Genomic DNA, 17,660 nt, shown 5'->3' on the forward strand with positions numbered 1-17,660 from the left:
GTCTGCTCGTATGAATGTAACACATCATAAGAAAGTGTTTCGGGGGTCACGTGATGCCATGAGAGTAGCGGATGTGTAGGCGACGAGCTCTGCACACTTTGTTAGTTTTTTAATTATTTTCATGTTATAATCCAGTGAGATTTGGTACACCCAGTTACATATTTGTTCTTTGAGGTAAACATGGCAAAGAAGTCAAAATCCTCAGACTCTGGAGACATTAAAAGACACTTACGTGCTCAAGCTGAAACCTCTGATGGGCCTGCAGACTGCGGACTCGATTTGGATGGGGCAGCCAGGGAAATTCAGTGTCAACTGTCCAACATGTTTGTGATGCTGACGAAGGTTGTTGCTGACTTGGAGGATCTCGCTGTAAGATGTCGATCGATTACGGCGTTGGAAACAAAATGATCTGAGTTGGTTACAAGAGTGGCAGATGTTGAGAAACGGATAGATTATCTGGAGTCATCGAAGAGGGAATTATCTGATAATCCGCTGGCGAACAAAGTTGATTTGGAATTCATTCTCTGAAGAAGGCAGAGATATGGTGAAATTCCTAGACGAGCTCTTCCAGTGTCTGCTCGACATAACAGGCCATAAGCTGGAAATCGAGCGAGCTCACAGAGTCCCGGCTTGCAAATCTGCTGAGGGAGACAGGCCCCGATCAATTCTGACCAAAATTTCTGAGATCATCCGATAAAGATCTCGTGTTGCGCGAGGAGCAAAGGAAAGCTTTCTTGGAAGAATCACAATATTTTCTTGTCCCCGGACTTTGCGAATTCGACAAGAGAGAAACGTGATCGATTCAAGGAGTGTAAGAAACTCTTGCATCAACGGAAGATCGCTTTTGCACTGATGTTTAGAACTGAGAATAGAAACGAAGGATGGCCGCAAAGTATTTACGTGTCCCAAACAAGCACTGTCCTTCATAAATACATTGGAGTGAGTAAGCCATTTGGTGTTTCTTATGTGAGTGGATTGACTCCCAGAAAATACACTCGATTGTCTGAGGAAGTTGGGCACCATTTTTGTTTCTGTTTGTGTTGGTTCCGCCTAGCGGCTGAAGTTTGTATTGTAGAATAACACTTCTCCTTCAAGAAACTTTTGCATTGACAGAGTATCGCTTTTGCACTGGGGTTCCCGGCCAGATTGAGTGTGGATGCTGGAGATAGCCACAAAATAGGACGTCTTCTATAAAGTTAATGGACTGAGAAAGTCATGGTGTATTTTTTTTTTTTTTTTATGCGGCCTCCGAGTGAACTTGACTCTTGACCATCCGAGGAACCGGGACGCCTGTTTTGTTTCTTTTTGTGCTGGTTCCGCCTAGTGGCTGGAGTTTAGTTTGTGGAATAACACTGCTTCAGGACTGTTGTGGATGAATCTGTTCGTTCCTTGTGCTTATGCCTCCTGTTGACTGGAGTTTGTTTTGTGGTGTATTTTTGCAGGACATTAGAATGATTATGTCATCTGCTGCACTCATAAACAGCCGGCTCACTGATCACTTGTTTGTTTGTCCGAGGAAACTGAACGGCTTTATATCGGTTGAATTTTGTTTTGTGGAGTATCACACCTTTGAGACAGTTCTGTGAATGAATCTACATGTTCTTTGTGTTTACTCTGCCTATTGGCTGGGGTTTGTTTTACAAAGTATTTTCTGGTATGTAATTTTGCCTTACAGAATTTGTGCAGAAGCACTGGACTTGAGCAATCCGATGGCAAAGTTGTCGTGGGGGCTCTCGTAGGCGTACATGGACCTTTTGAGTTTAGAGGGATTGACGCTGGTTGGCGCTGTCGTGCGCGGGGTTAATGCACACGTTTTTCTTTTTTCTGTTTGTTTGGTTCAGGGTTTGATTGTTGCACTAATGTTGGAATGTGGTCTGTATAATCTTATTTTTTACACACAATTAATTTTTTCTATTATATCAAAATGTAAAATATTAATATGAGTGGGTTATCTTTCTCCACGTGGAATGTGAATGGGATGGGGCACCCCATAAAAAGAAGGAAGGTTATTTCTTTTCTTAAGCGTAAGAAATGTTATATAGTGTTTCTTCAAGAAACACATCTTTCCCCACAGGAAGCTGAAAAATTTGGGAAGATCACCTGCTGGCGATGGCAATCGGAGGATGGAGACATGGCCCATGTTTTTTGGTGGTGTGTCGAGATCCAGAAATTCTGGTTGAAGTTTCAGAATTTTGTGTGTGATGTGGTAGGCACTCGGGTTTCGTTTTGCCCCAGACTTTGTGTTCTGGGCGATGGGGTGGTCATCGATGTGGGGGATAGTCATATAGAGAACTGGGTTCTGACCTGTGTGATGATCGCCAGGCAGGTTATTTAGAGGGGTATGAGGTCAGCTAGTGCGCCCCAATATCTGGAGTGTTGCATGGAGATAGGGAGGGTGGCGGCTTATGAGGAGGTGTCATTGGGAAGACGGGGGTGACTTGGATTTTTTTGAGGGCTCTCGGGTGGGGCGTGGAGAGAGTAGTGTAGTATAGTTTTAAGTGAGTATGATTATTATATTTATATATATATTATTATTTTTTATGTGTGTCAGTTTGTTTTTTTGTTTCTATATTTTTACTTATGTGTGACCACAGTGTTGTTTTTTGGGGAGGCGGGGTTGGGAGGTTTAAATGTTGATTGTATATATACACACACTACCGGTCAAAAGTTTTGAAACACTCATTCTTTATTATTTTTTTTTTTTTTTTCACATTTTAGAATAAAAGTCATCAAAACTATGGAATAACATAAATGGAACTACTTTTGGATTTTGTGACTAAACAAAATCCAAAATAAATCAAAACTGTGTAATATTTGATCATCTTCAAAGTAGTCACCCTTTGCCTAGAATTTGCAGACATGTACTCTTGACATTTTCTCAAGCAACTTCTTGAGGTATCACCCTGGGATGCTTTTTAAACAATATTGAAGGAGTTCCCATCTATGTTGGGCACTTATTGGCTGCTTTTCTTTATTCATCAATTAAAAAAAAAAAATTGTTTTATTTTTTATAATGAAATAAATTAATATGTTGCCACAATTATATTTGTATCTACAAAACGAATTTCAAACATTTAAGCATATGCCTTCAGATCAGTTTTGCTTTTCTTTGTTATTGTAAGATTTAATAAAAAATATTAATTATTAAAAAAAAAAAAACCGCTGTTCAAATGCACTTTGGATCGCATCATTTATATGTATAAATGTTTTCCATCTTAAAGGACTAAATATTAAATTAAACAAATGACAATAAAATGCAAAGTAATCTCTTCAGTAATCTAAATACTTTTTGAATGTAACTGTATTCTAATTACCAATGATTTAAATTGTTACTGTAGTGGTATACAGTTACTTATATTTTGTATTTTAAATACGTAATCCCATTACAAGTATTCCGTTACTCCCCAACCCTGGATATACAAGGGGTACACCACCAACCTTGCACATGAGCCTGCTGTGGAAATTTCACTATTTGAGTCAGAGTAACTTGCCATTTACAAACTGTTATTTACAAAGATATGGATTTAGTCAATATTGTCAGTATTGTACTTTGTATATGCACGAGACCTGTAAAGTGTGATATAATTTTCAACAGGTTTTTACTTGTAATTGATATTGTTCATTAACAAGACAGACAGACAGACAATACATAAAAAATAACTTTGAAATGAAGATATAGTACTTTGACGTCACACTAGCGAGAGAGTAACTGCCCGACACAAGCACTATGATGTCAAAAATGATGGCGTGCCAAACGGTTCAAAAATAAGACTAATGACTTGCCGAGGGAAGCCACTCAGCTATTGAGAGCAACTATTGAGTCACTCACTGATAGAACGGCGCTGACTACTGAGAAGCCGGCACTGCATCTGGATAGGCTACTCACTCTCCTCACGCAGCCAGTGACTCACTCTCCTCACGCAGCTGGCAACCCACACACCTAATGCAGCAGGTGACTCACTCTCCTCACCCAGCGAAGGACTCACTCTCCTTACGTCACAGGCTGCGTTAGGTGTGTGGGTCACCGCCTGTATGAGGAGAGTTAGTCGCCGGCTGCGTGAAGAGAGTGAGTCGCCGGCTGCTTGAGGAAAGTGAGTCGCCGGCTGCTTGAGGAGACCGAGTCGCCGGCTGCTTGAGGAGACCGAGTCGCCGGCTGCTTGAGGAGACCGAGTCGCCGGCTGCTTGAGGAGACCGGGTCGCCGGCTGCTTGAGGAGACCGGGTCGCCGGCTGCTTGAGGAGACCGGGTCGCCGGCTGCTTGAGGAGACCGGGTCGCCGGCTGCGTGAGGAGACCGAGTCGCCGGCTGCGTGAGGAGAGTGGGTCACCGGCTGCGTGAGGAGAGTGGGTCACCGGCTGCGTGAGGAGAGTGGGTCACCGGCTGCGTGAGGAGAGTGAGTCGCCGGCTGCGTGGTGTGTGTGGGTCGCCGGCTGCGTGAGGAGAGTGAGTCGCCGGCTGCGTTAGGTGTGTGGGTCGCCGGCTGCGTGAGGAGAGTGAGTCGCCGGCTGCGTTAGGTGTGAGGGTCGCCGGCTGCGTGAGGAGAGAGAGTCGCCGGCTGCGTTAGGTGTGAGGGTCGCCGGCTGCGTGAGGAGAGCGAGTCTCCGGCTGCGGTAGGTGTGTGGGTCGCCGGCTGCGTGAGTTGAGTGAGTCTCCGGCTGCGTGAGGAGAGTGAGTAGCCTATCCAGATGCACCGCCGGCTTATTAGTAGTGAGCGCGTTCTATCAGTGAGTGACTCAATAGCTGCTCTCAACAGCTGCTCTCAATAGCTGAGTGGCTTCCCTCAAGCAAGACATTAGTCTTATTTTTGAACCGTTTGGCACGCCATAAAAAATGCGCTTCAGCGCAAACAAAAGCAGCTGATCACGACCTCTATTCGCGTTTGATCCCAGTCATACATTCATATTATGATGACATGCGTATAGCGTTTATGAAGCCCAGAGCCAGTCACTCATGTATTGATTTGACAGCTTTCTGCTTCTGGTGTAATGTGGCAGATGTACTGACCCAGTCCACTCAAGTCCTGTCTGATGTTCAGGTGGTTCCGCTCGTCAGCAATGGCTTTCAGCATGTGCTGCAGGGACTGATCCGGTTCGGCGGGACCCGGTAAAGCGGCCATAATAAGCGCACTGATGTCATGGCACGATCAGAGCGCAGTCATACACACTCATCTCACAAGTGTGATACAAGCACTATAACACAGAGGAGCCGAAAACAACAACACCAGCGTTCTTCACTTCCGTCAGCTAGAAATGCGCCGGGAACACCCCGTGCGCTCCCGGTGACGTCACACCGCAGGTTATTTAAAGGGAACGCATCAATATAATATCCAAGCGCAGTGGATGTTCTGGCTTGGTGCCAAATGAGATTAAATGCATGTTATACCTTCATCATTGGCCCGTTTCTCTTCTTTCTTTCTCTTTTTTCGAAATTGAAATCCTGATGGTTTTGATCTTTTCATTTACACAGATTTTTATCACATGCAAATGCACCCACAATCCCTGTAAATAAAGGGTTAACACTCAACCAATCATTGGAGATTTACAGTGTGTGTGTGTGTGTGTGTGTGTGTGAGAGAGAGAGAGAGAGAGAGAGAGAGAGAGAGAGAAGGTTTTTGTCAGTATATTTGTCATTTATTACTTGTTTTATTTAAGAAAAAATACAATGGATGTATTTAGGAGTGGGAGCGCAATTCATTTTGTGATTAAAGTGACTTATGCACACAATTAATTTTTTATTATTTATTTATTTATTTTTGGGAGATGTGGTCGCAATGTGCGACACAGGGAACGGTAGTTGAGTGTGCATGTTTTTTGTTTTTGTTTTTTTTGTTTTTTTCATATTAACATACAAATGGAAAGAGTTTTACAAATAAAATGTTGGTTCACAAATAAACTGAATGAGATCCACAATCTGTGGATCGCTTCCTGTGCTTTTGTAGATCGCAGCACACTTGTGGATTCTGAAACATTTCTAGCTGTTAGAGGTTCACACAAATCCACAAATAGGTGGACTCCACCCACTGTCTACTCAAGCCAATCAGATAACAGCCATATTACCCTGACCAATCCTAGCATGTTCTAGTTCAACCAATCGCGTTTTAGAATCAGGGCGGGATCAAGCTCTCTTTTCAACATAGTCTCTTGACAAGAACTTCAAAACTTTAAAAGAAGCAGACGCAATCAGTGGAATAAATCACTGCGAAAATTTTTATAATTTTCTTTCACTTGTAAACACGTTAAATGTTGAAAGTTGCAAATATCTTATTTTTTATTGTGAAAATTCTGATAAGTAGCTTTCTAGCTAGGTGTGTTTTTGGTGTTCCAGGGATCAGTTATGAGAGTCTGCTATTTTAATCTTAACTAAGTTTTAGACTAAAACTCCTGGCCACATAATGGGAAATGTTTGTGTCATCAAAACCACGATTCTAGCACATTATTTATGTTAATGTATATAATAAAGCACATTTTAAAAGAGAATGAAACATCACGGTTGTTTAAGCCAATGAGCATTAACCTGTGTCATCAGCAAGTCGTATCCCATCATGCCTTTATTCAGTGCAGTTGGTGGAGAGCAACTGCGCCGCCTGGCACAGCCGCCTCGCCGTCATGAGAGCTTTTTGGCATACGTCAGCATGACATCAGAGCAAGTCAGACCACACTCGGACACATTTCTAACTGGCGTGCACCTCACGGTGATCCCCGGTGATCAGTGCTGCACAGATTTTACTCTTCACGAACGAGCCTTTTCTCTTGTTTTCTGGTGATTTCGACTTAAAGTTCTCATGAGAAAAACCTTTTGCCGGCTGGAGCAGCTCCTAAATGTACACCGCCTGTCCAAAAAAAAAAGTCGCTGTTTGGATTTAAATAAGCAGATACTTAAGAACCTACGATTGGATCATTATTGCAATGATTAATATGTTTCAGCTTGCAACAATTCCTTTAACACTAACTCATTCTGTGTGTAGCTTCTCATTTCCATTTCGAAAGATGTATCCTGTGGTCATGGAAAAGACGTTACTGTGACAGAAGGGGCAAATTATTGGCCTGCATCAAGCAAAGAAAACAACTGAGGAGATTGCTGAAATCACTGTAATTGGGTAAAGAACTGTCCAATTCGGAGGTCATGTGATGCCATGCAAGAAGCGGACGTGTGAGCAACGAGCTCTGCGCACTTTGCTGAATTTTCGATTATTCTCATGTTATAATCTGGTGAAATTTGATACACCCAGTTATACATTTGCCCTTTATTGCAAAACATGGCAAAGAAGTCAAAATCATCGGGCTCTGGAGACATTAAAAGACACTTACGTGTTCAGGATGAAAGCCCCGACAGGCCTACAGACCGGGGACTCGATTTGGATGGCGCGGCGGGAGAAGGAATCCGGCGTCATTTGTCCAGCATGTCGGTGATGTTGACGAAGATTCTTGCTGACTTGGAGGATCTCACTGTAATACATCGAGCGATTACGGCGATGGAAACAAAATTCTCTGAGTTAGCTACAAGAGTGACTGATGTTGAAAAACAAATCGATTTTTTGGAATCTTCGTAGAGGGAATTAACCGCTAATCCGCCCGCGACCAAAGTTGATTTGGAACATCTCCTTGACAAGATTGAAGATCTTGAGAATAGAAACCGCAGGAATAACGTTCGAATTGTTGGAATTCCTGAGCATGAGGAGGGCAGAGATATGGTGAGTTGGAAGGAAATATTAAAAGTGCAGAGGCAGAGCTGAAGCGCCGTATGTCAGCTGATGGCCTCAGAGAATTGACCCGATTGAAATATAGATATAATACTATTTTGTTGTGGAAAGTGGAGTTTTGGTTATTCAGGGCAAGACAGTAATACTTTGAGTCGGGTGACAAAGCAGGGAAGCTTTTGGCTAGATATGTAAAGCAGAGAGAGTCTTTTTCTACCATTCCCTCAGTGAAATCTGCTGGTGGTGAAATATTTACCTCAGCCATTGATATTAATAATGCCTTTAAAGAGTTCTATATTGATCTTTATAGTTCCACGTCTTTGTCTACTGATGAAGATATTAGAAACTTTGTGGAACCATTAGATCTTCCTAAACTGATGATTGAGCAAAAAACTCTCTTGATTCTGAGATAACCTTGGAGGAACTTGACGAGGTAATTAAGTCCCTACCTACTAGCAAGGCTCCGGGGCCAGATGGTTTTGCCGCCGAATTTTTTAGATCCTATGCTACAGAACTGGCTCCACTTTTGTTAGAAGTTTATACGGAATCATTAAAGAATGGAAAGCTTCAGCCAACTATGACACAAGCCCTGATCAGTCTGATTCTTAAAAAGTACAAAGATCCAAGTGAGTGTAAAAGTTACCGTCCAATTTCCCTGATCCAGCTAGATGTAAAAATATTGTCAAAAATTTTGGCTAATCGATTAAGTAAAGTTATGACATCTCTTATACATATAGATCAGGTGGGGTTTATTCGGGGCCGCAGCTCTTCTGATAACATCAGGCGTCTCATCAATATCATGTGGTCAGTAGCGAATGATCAATCTCCAATCGCTGCCATCTCACTTGATACCAAAACGGCATTTGATATGGTAGAATGGGATTATCTTTTTAAGATTTTGGAAATGTACGGGTTTGGGAGTACATTTATTGGTTGGATTAAGTTACTTTATAGACACCCTGTAGCAGCGGTACAAACAAATGGATTAATCTCAGATTATTTTACTTTGAATAGGGGCACTCGGCAGGGTTGCCCTCTTTCCCCATTATTGTTCTGTCTTGCCCTGGAACCATTAGCAGCTGCGATAAGAAAGGAGGAGGATTTTCTAGGGGTGGTGGCGGGAGGTGTGTCACATAATCTTCTGCTTTACGCAAATGATATTGTATTATTTGTCTCTGAACCTACTAGATCTTTGCCTTGCCTCCACAGAATTATTAATTCCTTTTCCAAGTTCTCAGGATACAAAGTCAATTGGTCTAAATCCGAAGCTTTGGCTTTGACAGCGTACTGCCCAGTAACGGCTTTTCAGCCGGGCGCCTTCCAGTGGCCCAAACAGGGCATTAAGTATTTGGGGATTTTATTCCCAGCAAATTTGTCTGATTTAGTTAGTGTTAATTTTGACCCTTTAATAAAAAGGTTTTCGAGCGATGTCAGCAGGTGGGCTTCATTACATTTATCGATGATTGGGAAGGTTAATGTTATTAAAATGAATTGTATTCCAAAATTTAACTACCTGCTACAATCTCTCCCTGTAGATGTCCCCCTCTCTTATTTCAAGCAATTTGATAGCATAGCGAAGTCCTTCATTTGGAATGGTAAACATCCCAGATTGCATTTTAATAAGTTACATAGGCCGATAGACAAAGGAGGGCTAGGCCTACCCAAGATTTTGTTTTATTACTATGCGTTCAGTCTCAGACATTTGAGAGATACCTGAGAGAGCCCCTCCCTGGTTTGTTATTGAACAGGCAGTTCTTGCCCCTATTTCACCATTACAAAGCATCTCTATCAAACTAATCGGAAAAGTTAAGTTACACCCCGTTATTTCGCATTTACAGAGGTGATTGCGGCTTTTGGAAAAGGTCATGAGGCATCAGTGTACTACTCCCTGTTAATTCAGAGTATGGGGGATGGAGTCTTAACTTCTCTCAAGAGAGTATGGGAGAAAGATTTCAACTTGGCATTGGAGGAAGGAGTGTGGGCTAAGATTCTTAAAAACGTTAAGTCTGCATCTAGTGATGCAAGGGTGCGTCTTATACAATTCAAAATTTTGCATAGATTTTATTGGATCCCCTCTAGACTGTATAGGCTTGGTCTTAAAGACACACCCACCTGCTGGAGATGCCAATCGGAGGATGGAGAGTTGTGGGGTTTAAATGTTGATTTTATATATGTGTGTATATATTATATGAATATATATATATATATATATATATATATATATATATATATATATATATATATATATATATATATATGTGTGTGTGTGTGTGTGTATATATATATATATATATATATATATATATATATATATCTTTACAATTCATTGTAAAAAAAAAAATAAAATAAGAACTGTCCAATTCATTATTAAAACCTGGAAGGATAGTGGTGAACCGTCAGCTTTGTGGAAGAAATGTGGTCGAAAAAAAATCTTGAATGATCGTGATCAGTGATCACTAAAATGCTTGAAGTCACATCATAAAAATCTGACAGTAGAACTCACGGCTGTGTTTAATAGTGAAAGTAAGAGCATTTCCACATGCACAATGCAACGAGAACTTACAGGATTGGGACTAAACAGCTGTGTGGCCACTGTTAGTGAGGCTAATAATAAAAAAAAAAAACGACTTCAGTTTGCAAGGGAGCATAAAGATTGGAATGTGGAACAATGGAAAAAGGTCATTTGGTCCATATTTACCCTATCCCAAAGCGATGGGCATGTCAGGGTAAGAAGGGAAGCACATGAAGCGATGCACCCATCATGGATAGTGCCCACTGTACAAGCCTCTGGAGGCAGTGTTATGATCTGGGGTTGCTTCAATTGGTCAGGTCAAGGCTGACCACCTGAATGTACTGAATGACCAGGTTATCCCATCAATGGATTTCTTCTTCCCTGACAGCATGGGCATATTCCAGGATGACAATGCCAAGATTCATTAGGCTCAAATTGTGAAAGAGTGGTTCAGGGAACATGAGGAATCATTTTCACACATGAATTGGCCACCACAGAATCCTGATCTTAACCCCATTGAATGTCTTTGGGATGTGCTGGAGAAGACTTCACGGAGTGGTTCAACACTCCCGTCATCAATACAAGATGGATGGAAACAAATGTTGTGACATTGCATAAGATTGTCGAAACAATGCCACGAGGAATGCACGCCGTAATCAAAGCTAAATGCGGTCCAACGGCTGTGGCTCAGGTGGTAGAGTGGGTTGTCCACTAATCGCAGGGTTAGTGGTTTGATTCCTGGCCCACATGACTCCACATGCCGAGGTGTCCTTGGGCAAGACACTAAACCCCTTGCATGGCAGCGCTGCTGTCATTGGCGTGTGAGTGTGTGTGAATGAGTGAATGAGACACAGTGTAAAGTGCTTTGTAGCACCACTAAGGTTAAAAAGGTGCTATATAAGTGCAGACCATTTACCATATATACCAGCAAAACATTTGTTTAAAGTTACTTCATCATCTGTGTGTTTCAGTGACAGTTAAGCATTGGTGTGTGGCAACAGTAGCTTAAATATTCATGTTAAATACACATCCACATATTCATCAGTAGGACGATATAGAAGCTGTTTAATCAATATACGGGTAAATGTTAGACGTGTTTCTATCACGTGTATGCAAAATTGTGCCGCATATAAACTATATTCATTAATTACTTTTGCGCTATTTCTGCATTAACTTGTGCATTCAGCACAGGCTGAGGGAGAGTGGAAGACGTAAAAGTAGTGAAAAAGAAAAGAAAACTGATGAGCATGTTCCATTTCATGCCTTTTAAATGTATTCTTTCATGTTTTTTTTTTTTTTTCTGTCAAAATGCATTTTCAAATTATCCTTTAATGTCTTAAAATTGGGAAATAACAAAAAAACAAAAAAATAAAAAATCTGGCTAACGCAACCTCTGCTTCCAATCATTTTACATTCCGAGAGAAATGAGGAAGCTCCAAGGTGTAAAACAGACCCTCTTTGAACCCCTGCTCCCCATGGTTGCTGACACCGTAAGACATTCTTCTACACAAAACAAAAAACAAATAAACAACAACAACAACAAAACATTTAAAAAAACACGGAGCGACAGAAGCTTATTTCAGATTACTTGATATTTGAATGTACAGGGCTTTCAGCTGGACAGTGATACTGAGGAAGAATCAAGACATTTTTAAGATGATAAATAGGGTCTCAATGTTACGTAGAATGTGTAATTACTGCACTTTGCCTTTGCAGGGGAGTATAGATTGGATCATGAACTCTAAAAATACAGTTATGATGAAATAACATTTAGTCTTATAAAAAACACAATTTCATATCTAAGACTAAATACATACAAAAATGTAAAATATTTATATCCTGCAGATTGATCCTGATGTTGCTAGACTATTAAATGAAGAGGAACTGTCAAAGTATATACCTCACTATGGTGACAGGGTTTTTGCAAAGAACTGGACAAAAACACAAGAAGAGTAGAACAAAAATGAAGACAAGAAACAAAAATTGATTGATCACTTGAGAAAAAAATGAAACTACCAGCCATTCCAAAAGAGAAAAAAACACATGGACATGGCAACAAGAATGCAGAAAGCAAGAAAAGGAAAGTTTAACTTGGTTGGATGCACTACCAAGACTGCAGCTACAAACAAGTTAGAAGACCCAATGATAATGGAACACGAGATGTTGTTGTTAAGAAAGATGAGACTGTCAAATGTTCTGAATATTGGCAAAAAAAAAAAACAACAAAAAAAAACAACAACAACAAAAAAATCCCTGATGGGGTATCATCTAAAGGCAAAGCTGAAGACTTAGACTTTATCCTTTGTATCTTCGGCACAGAAGATCCACTTGATGAACATCTGACATTTGGCAGCTTGTATGAGGCAACACATCACAAAATCCTAAGACTCTGTGTGTGCACAAGACTGAGAGATGAGGATCAGGATTCTGATCTGAGTGACACTACTGATACACCTCTGACTCCAAAGAGACCTCGGCATACTTCCACCCCAGACCCTCCATATACATCAAGATGTCACAATCAGAACAGAAATCAAACTGTGCAATGCCCTCCTTCTATCTCATGTTCCTTAGTGCTGATGTGAACACATCCTTTGATGCGCTCTCTGATATACTAGTATACTCACATTTACATGCTGAATGTGTGGTGAATGAAATAGTTGTTGAATCACTACTGGAAACAGTTCCAGCTGAGTCAGATCCTATCTCCATTTCAGCAAGCACAGCTGTTGAAGTAACTGAGAGAACACAGCCAGTGACATAAGATCCACCTCAGTCATCTGACACCCAGAATCCAACATGCAACAATACATGTTCTTTGGAAACCGAAGAAATGTGGTTGAAACAAAACTATTGTAGTTCGCAGAGTTCATTGTGTAAATGATATGATTCATGCTCTCTCAAACAAAAACATACTGAATGCCAATAAAGCATTTAAACGTGTGGAGTATGGAGTATTCCAAGACTGTCTAACTGAATTCTGGGAGACGTTTTATGAAACAAGAACTTCAGGAACAACATATAGTACAAGATCCTTACTCTACATAACACTTACCAAGAACAAGAGTGGGAAGCTGTTGTACGTATTTTGGAAATTGGATGGCTGCGCTTTGGATATTTGCCAATCCAGCTTGCACCTCCTTTTCTAAAAGAAGCACTATCCCTTCCTTCACAAGAGACCAGCCTGATGGAGGTTGTAACAGTATAAGGATGGGCAAGGAGGAGGCGGGACAGTCAACATAAAATTTAATGGTAAACAAACTTAAACCAACATAAAACATAAGGACACACACAACATGGCCACGTGCGTGCGTGCGTGCGTGCCCCTCTCTCTCTCTCTCTCTCTCTCTCTCTCTCTCTAACTGGGGCCTCCAGCTCCCATTTATCTCGCTCTCCCGCTGATCAGCTGATCCAGCGCCAGACGTGCACCATCATGGCCCAGCCACGCCCTCCTCCTCTTCACACTCCTCAGGCCTGGGGAGAGGGAAAGGGCAAGAGAAGACACAGAGAGAGAGAGAGAGAGAGAGGAGAGAGAGAAAAGAACTTGCTCACCGGCTCCCAGACGCACTGTTGCCCGGTCCTCAACTGCTCCTCTGCCCTCTGGCGGATGCCAGCTCGCTCCTCCCCCGGCGGACGGCAGCAAGTCCTCTGGCCCCTGGCAGATGAAACTGCTCCTCCCCTTCTTCGGTGGATGGCAGCGGTTCCTCTGGCTCTCGCCGGCTGGCAGCGACCCCTATATCCCCAGGCAGACGGCCGCGGCTGCTCCCCTGGTGTATGGCAGCGGCAAGGACTCCATGACAGCGCATCCCTCCTCCCTCCCGGATTTCGGCACCTCTGTAACAGTATAAGGATGGGCAAGGAGGAGGTGGGAACCGGCTGAACAGTCAACATAAAATTTAATGGTAAACATAAACTTAAACCAACATAAAACATAAGGACACACACACAACATGGGTACGTCTCTCTCTCTCTCTCTCTTGAACTGGCACCTCCGTCTCCCCATTATCTCGCTCTCCCACTGATCAACTGATTCAGCACCGGCCATGCCCTCCTCCACGTCACAGAGGTTTTTTTCAATTATGTTAACCCAGCAGAGAAGGATGTGTTAAGAGAAGCACTCCATGACTTCCAGAGTGCTGAGATCCTCAGTGTTCTTAGCAGTCACAACTGCTCTGTGCTTCCTCATGAAAGCAATCTCCTGAAAATACTGGAAGAAATTACACACAAAGAGATGGTTCAACAACCAGCCTACATAATAAATTGCTGGCAACCCTTTCTGCAATTTATTGGGGAAACCATGACTGCAGAAATGCTGGACAAAATAACAGAAACTCTCCAACCAAAAGAAAGAAGTGTAACAAAATCCATCAAGTTCCCAGAATCAATGTCCCCATCTGAAAGCACTGTCTCAAATCACCTGCTTTGATTCAATAGGGAGAGAGACCAGAAGGAGCTTGGTCTTTTGCTCAGATATTGCATGGGTTCTGATTTGTTTCTGTCCAAAACAAAGGTGACATTTACAGAAATGACAGAGTTTTCAAGATGGCCAGTTGCTCACACTTGAACAAATCACCTGGCCAAAATGTTGAACCAAATTTTCAAAAGGTCTCAATACTCCACCCTCATATAGGTCACTGAGTGCATTAACCCCTCTCACAATCCAATCTGACCAACAGAAAGGGGACTTATTAATACATAGTTTAGGGTTCAGCCATATGCTCGAGGCTACGTTTTTTAAACACTCTGGACACTTTTGTCCATATCGAGTGCAAATGCAAAATAACAGGGTGCGACTTAACCTCTCTGGCTAGTTTGATCAAAAGGCTTTGCAATGGCGAGATAGGGGCAAGAACTTCCTTTTCAGTACAAAACCAGGGAGGGGCTCTCTCAGGTGGAAGCAACCAATGAGCCAAATGTCTAAGACAAAATGCATAATAATAAAACAAAATCTTGGGTAGGCCTAACCCACAATTGTCAATCGGCCTATGAAACTTATTGAAATTTAACCTGGGACGCTTACCATTCCAAATAAAGGATTTTGCTATGCTATCAAATTGCTTGAAATAAGAGATGGGGACATCTACAGGGAGAGACTGTAGCAGGTAGTTGAATTTTGGAATACAATTCATTTTAATAACATTAATCTTCCCAATCATCGATAAATGTAATGAAGCCCACCTGTCCAGATCATTTGAAAACATCTTTATTAAGGGATCAAAATTAACTCTGACTAAATCAGACAAATTTGCTGGGAATAAAATTCCCAAATACTTAATTCCCTGTTTGGGCCACTGGAAGGCGCCCGGCTGAAAAGCCGTTACTGGACAGTACGCTGTCAAAGCCAAAGCTTCGGATTTAGACCAATTGACTTTGTATCCTGAGAACTTGGAAAAGGAATTAATAATTCTGTGGAGGCAAAGCATAATAGTAGTAGGGTTAGTGACGAATAATAAAATATCATCTGCGCAAAGCAGAAGCTTATGCAACACACCTCCCGCAATCACCCCTGGAAAATCATCCTCCTTTCTTATCGCGGCTGCTAATGGTTCCAGGGCAAGACAGAACAATAAGGGGGAAAGAGGGCAACCCTGCCGGTTGCCCCTATCCAGAGTAAAAAAATCTGAAATTAGTCCATTTGTTTGTACCGCCACTACAGGGTGTCTATAAAGTAGCTTAATCCAACCAATAAAAGTACTCCCGAACCCATACATTTCCAAAATCTTAAAAAGATAATCCCATTCTACCATATCAAACGCTTTTTCAGCATCAAGTGAGATGGCAGCGACCGGAGTCTGATCATTCGCTACTTACCACATGATATTGATGAAACGCCTAATGTTATCAGAAGAGCTATGGCCTCGAATAAACCCCACCTGATCTATATGTATAAGTGATGTCATAACTTTACTTAATCGATTAGCCAGAATTTTTGACAAAATGTTTACGTCTAACTGAATCAGGGAAATTGGACGGTAACTTTTACACTCGCTTGGATCTTTGTCCTTTTTAAGAATCAGACTGATCCGGGCTTGTATCATGGTTGGCGGAAGCTTTCCATTCTTTAATGATTCCGTATAAACTTCTAACAAAAGTGGAGCCAGTTCTGTAGCATAAGATTTGAAAAACTCAGCGGCAAAGCTGTCAGGCCCCAGAGCCTTGCCTGTAGGAACCACCTTAAGTGCCTCCCAAGACATGCCCACAGAGGATACTGAGGACCAGTTGGTCTCCATATAAACATTGATTTCAGTCTTTAACATTTGTTGGAAATCAGGATTTTGCAAAAGGGACACATTAAGGCGCCAACTATATGATTTATTTTTCTCTGTATATGGCAACACCTCTAAACTCACCAGGGTGTGATCTGAGACTAAGATGTTTCCAATTGAACAATCAACAACAGATGAAATGAGGGATTTGGATATTAAAAAAAAAATCTATTCTAGAATAAATCTTATGGAGTGATGAAAAAATGTTTAGTCACTACCAGATGGGTTCAAAAGTCTCCAAATATCTGTAAGACCAAGATTTTTACACATCCTGTGAAGCGTCAGTGTTGCTCTAGGGGGCTTACACACTTTTGCTTCACTATGATCAAGGACTGAGTCCATCAAAAGATTAAAGTCTCCTCCCAATATTATATCATGAGGGGTGCCAGCGGTTTGCAGCATCCCTTCAAGATCTATAAAAAAGCCCTGATCATCAGTGTTAGGTGCGTATATATTGGCCAAAATCAACCTTTGCCCCTGAATTTCAGCTAAAACAATAATGACTCTCCCTAGTTTATCTTTAGTCTGTTTGAGACATTTGAATTGTAGAAGATTATTTATCAATATAATGACTCCCTTGCTCTTACTTGTGCCAGCACTAAAGAAAACATGTCCACCCCATATCTTCCCATACCTTTTCAGCTTCCTGCGGGGAGAGATGTGTTTCTTGAAGAAACACTATATCATATTTCTTACGTTTAAGAAAAGTAATAACCTTCCTTCTTTTTATGGGGTGCCCTAACCCATTTACATTCCATGTGGAGAGAGACAATCCACTCATATTAACATTTGACACTGTGTGTCAAAAACAAAATTATACAGACCACATTCCCCATTAGTGAAACAATCAAACCCCGAACTTCCCCCTATACAAAACAAGCAGAAAAAAGAAAAACGTGTGCATTAACCCCGTGCACGAAAGCGCCAACCAGCGACAATCCCTCTAAACTCAAAAGGTCCATGAACGCCCACGAGCCCCCACGACAACTTTGCCATCGGATTGCTCAATTTTGCCTCACAAATGTGTGAGGTAAAATTACATAACATTACTTTGTAAAATAAACCCCAGCCAATAGGAAGAATGAACACCAAGAACGTGTAGATTCATACACAGAACTGTCTCAAAGGTGTGATCTTCCACAAGACAAATTCCAGCTGATATAAAACCATTCAGATTCCTCGGACAGA

At 41.7% G+C, this 17,660-nt stretch overlaps 1 protein-coding gene and 1 long non-coding RNA gene across 5 annotated transcripts in view; one reads left to right on the top strand and one right to left on the bottom strand.

Moving 5' to 3' along the window:
- The window catches only part of LOC127435342 (uncharacterized protein KIAA0930 homolog), a 51,935-nt gene extending 46,689 nt beyond the window's left edge, over positions 1 to 5,246 (bottom strand). For 3 of the 4 annotated variants that reach the window (XM_051688768.1, XM_051688766.1, XM_051688765.1), the window contains exon 1: positions 5,003 to 5,246. In XM_051688768.1, coding sequence (XP_051544728.1) covers positions 5,003 to 5,114 — 112 coding nt within the window. In that variant the 5' untranslated portion in view covers positions 5,115 to 5,246. Of the gene's footprint in view, positions 1 to 232; positions 1,887 to 5,002 lie in introns of those variants that run through there. The other variant, XM_051688767.1, reaches the window with a different exon arrangement.
- The window catches only part of LOC127435358 (uncharacterized), a 58,951-nt gene that overhangs the window by 27,406 nt on the left and 13,885 nt on the right, over positions 1 to 17,660 (top strand). The gene's annotated exons all lie outside the window — the stretch shown is intronic.

Source organism: Myxocyprinus asiaticus, chromosome 45 (assembly GCF_019703515.2).
Source record: "Myxocyprinus asiaticus isolate MX2 ecotype Aquarium Trade chromosome 45, UBuf_Myxa_2, whole genome shotgun sequence".
NCBI classification, from domain to species: Eukaryota; Metazoa; Chordata; class Actinopteri; order Cypriniformes; family Catostomidae; genus Myxocyprinus; species Myxocyprinus asiaticus.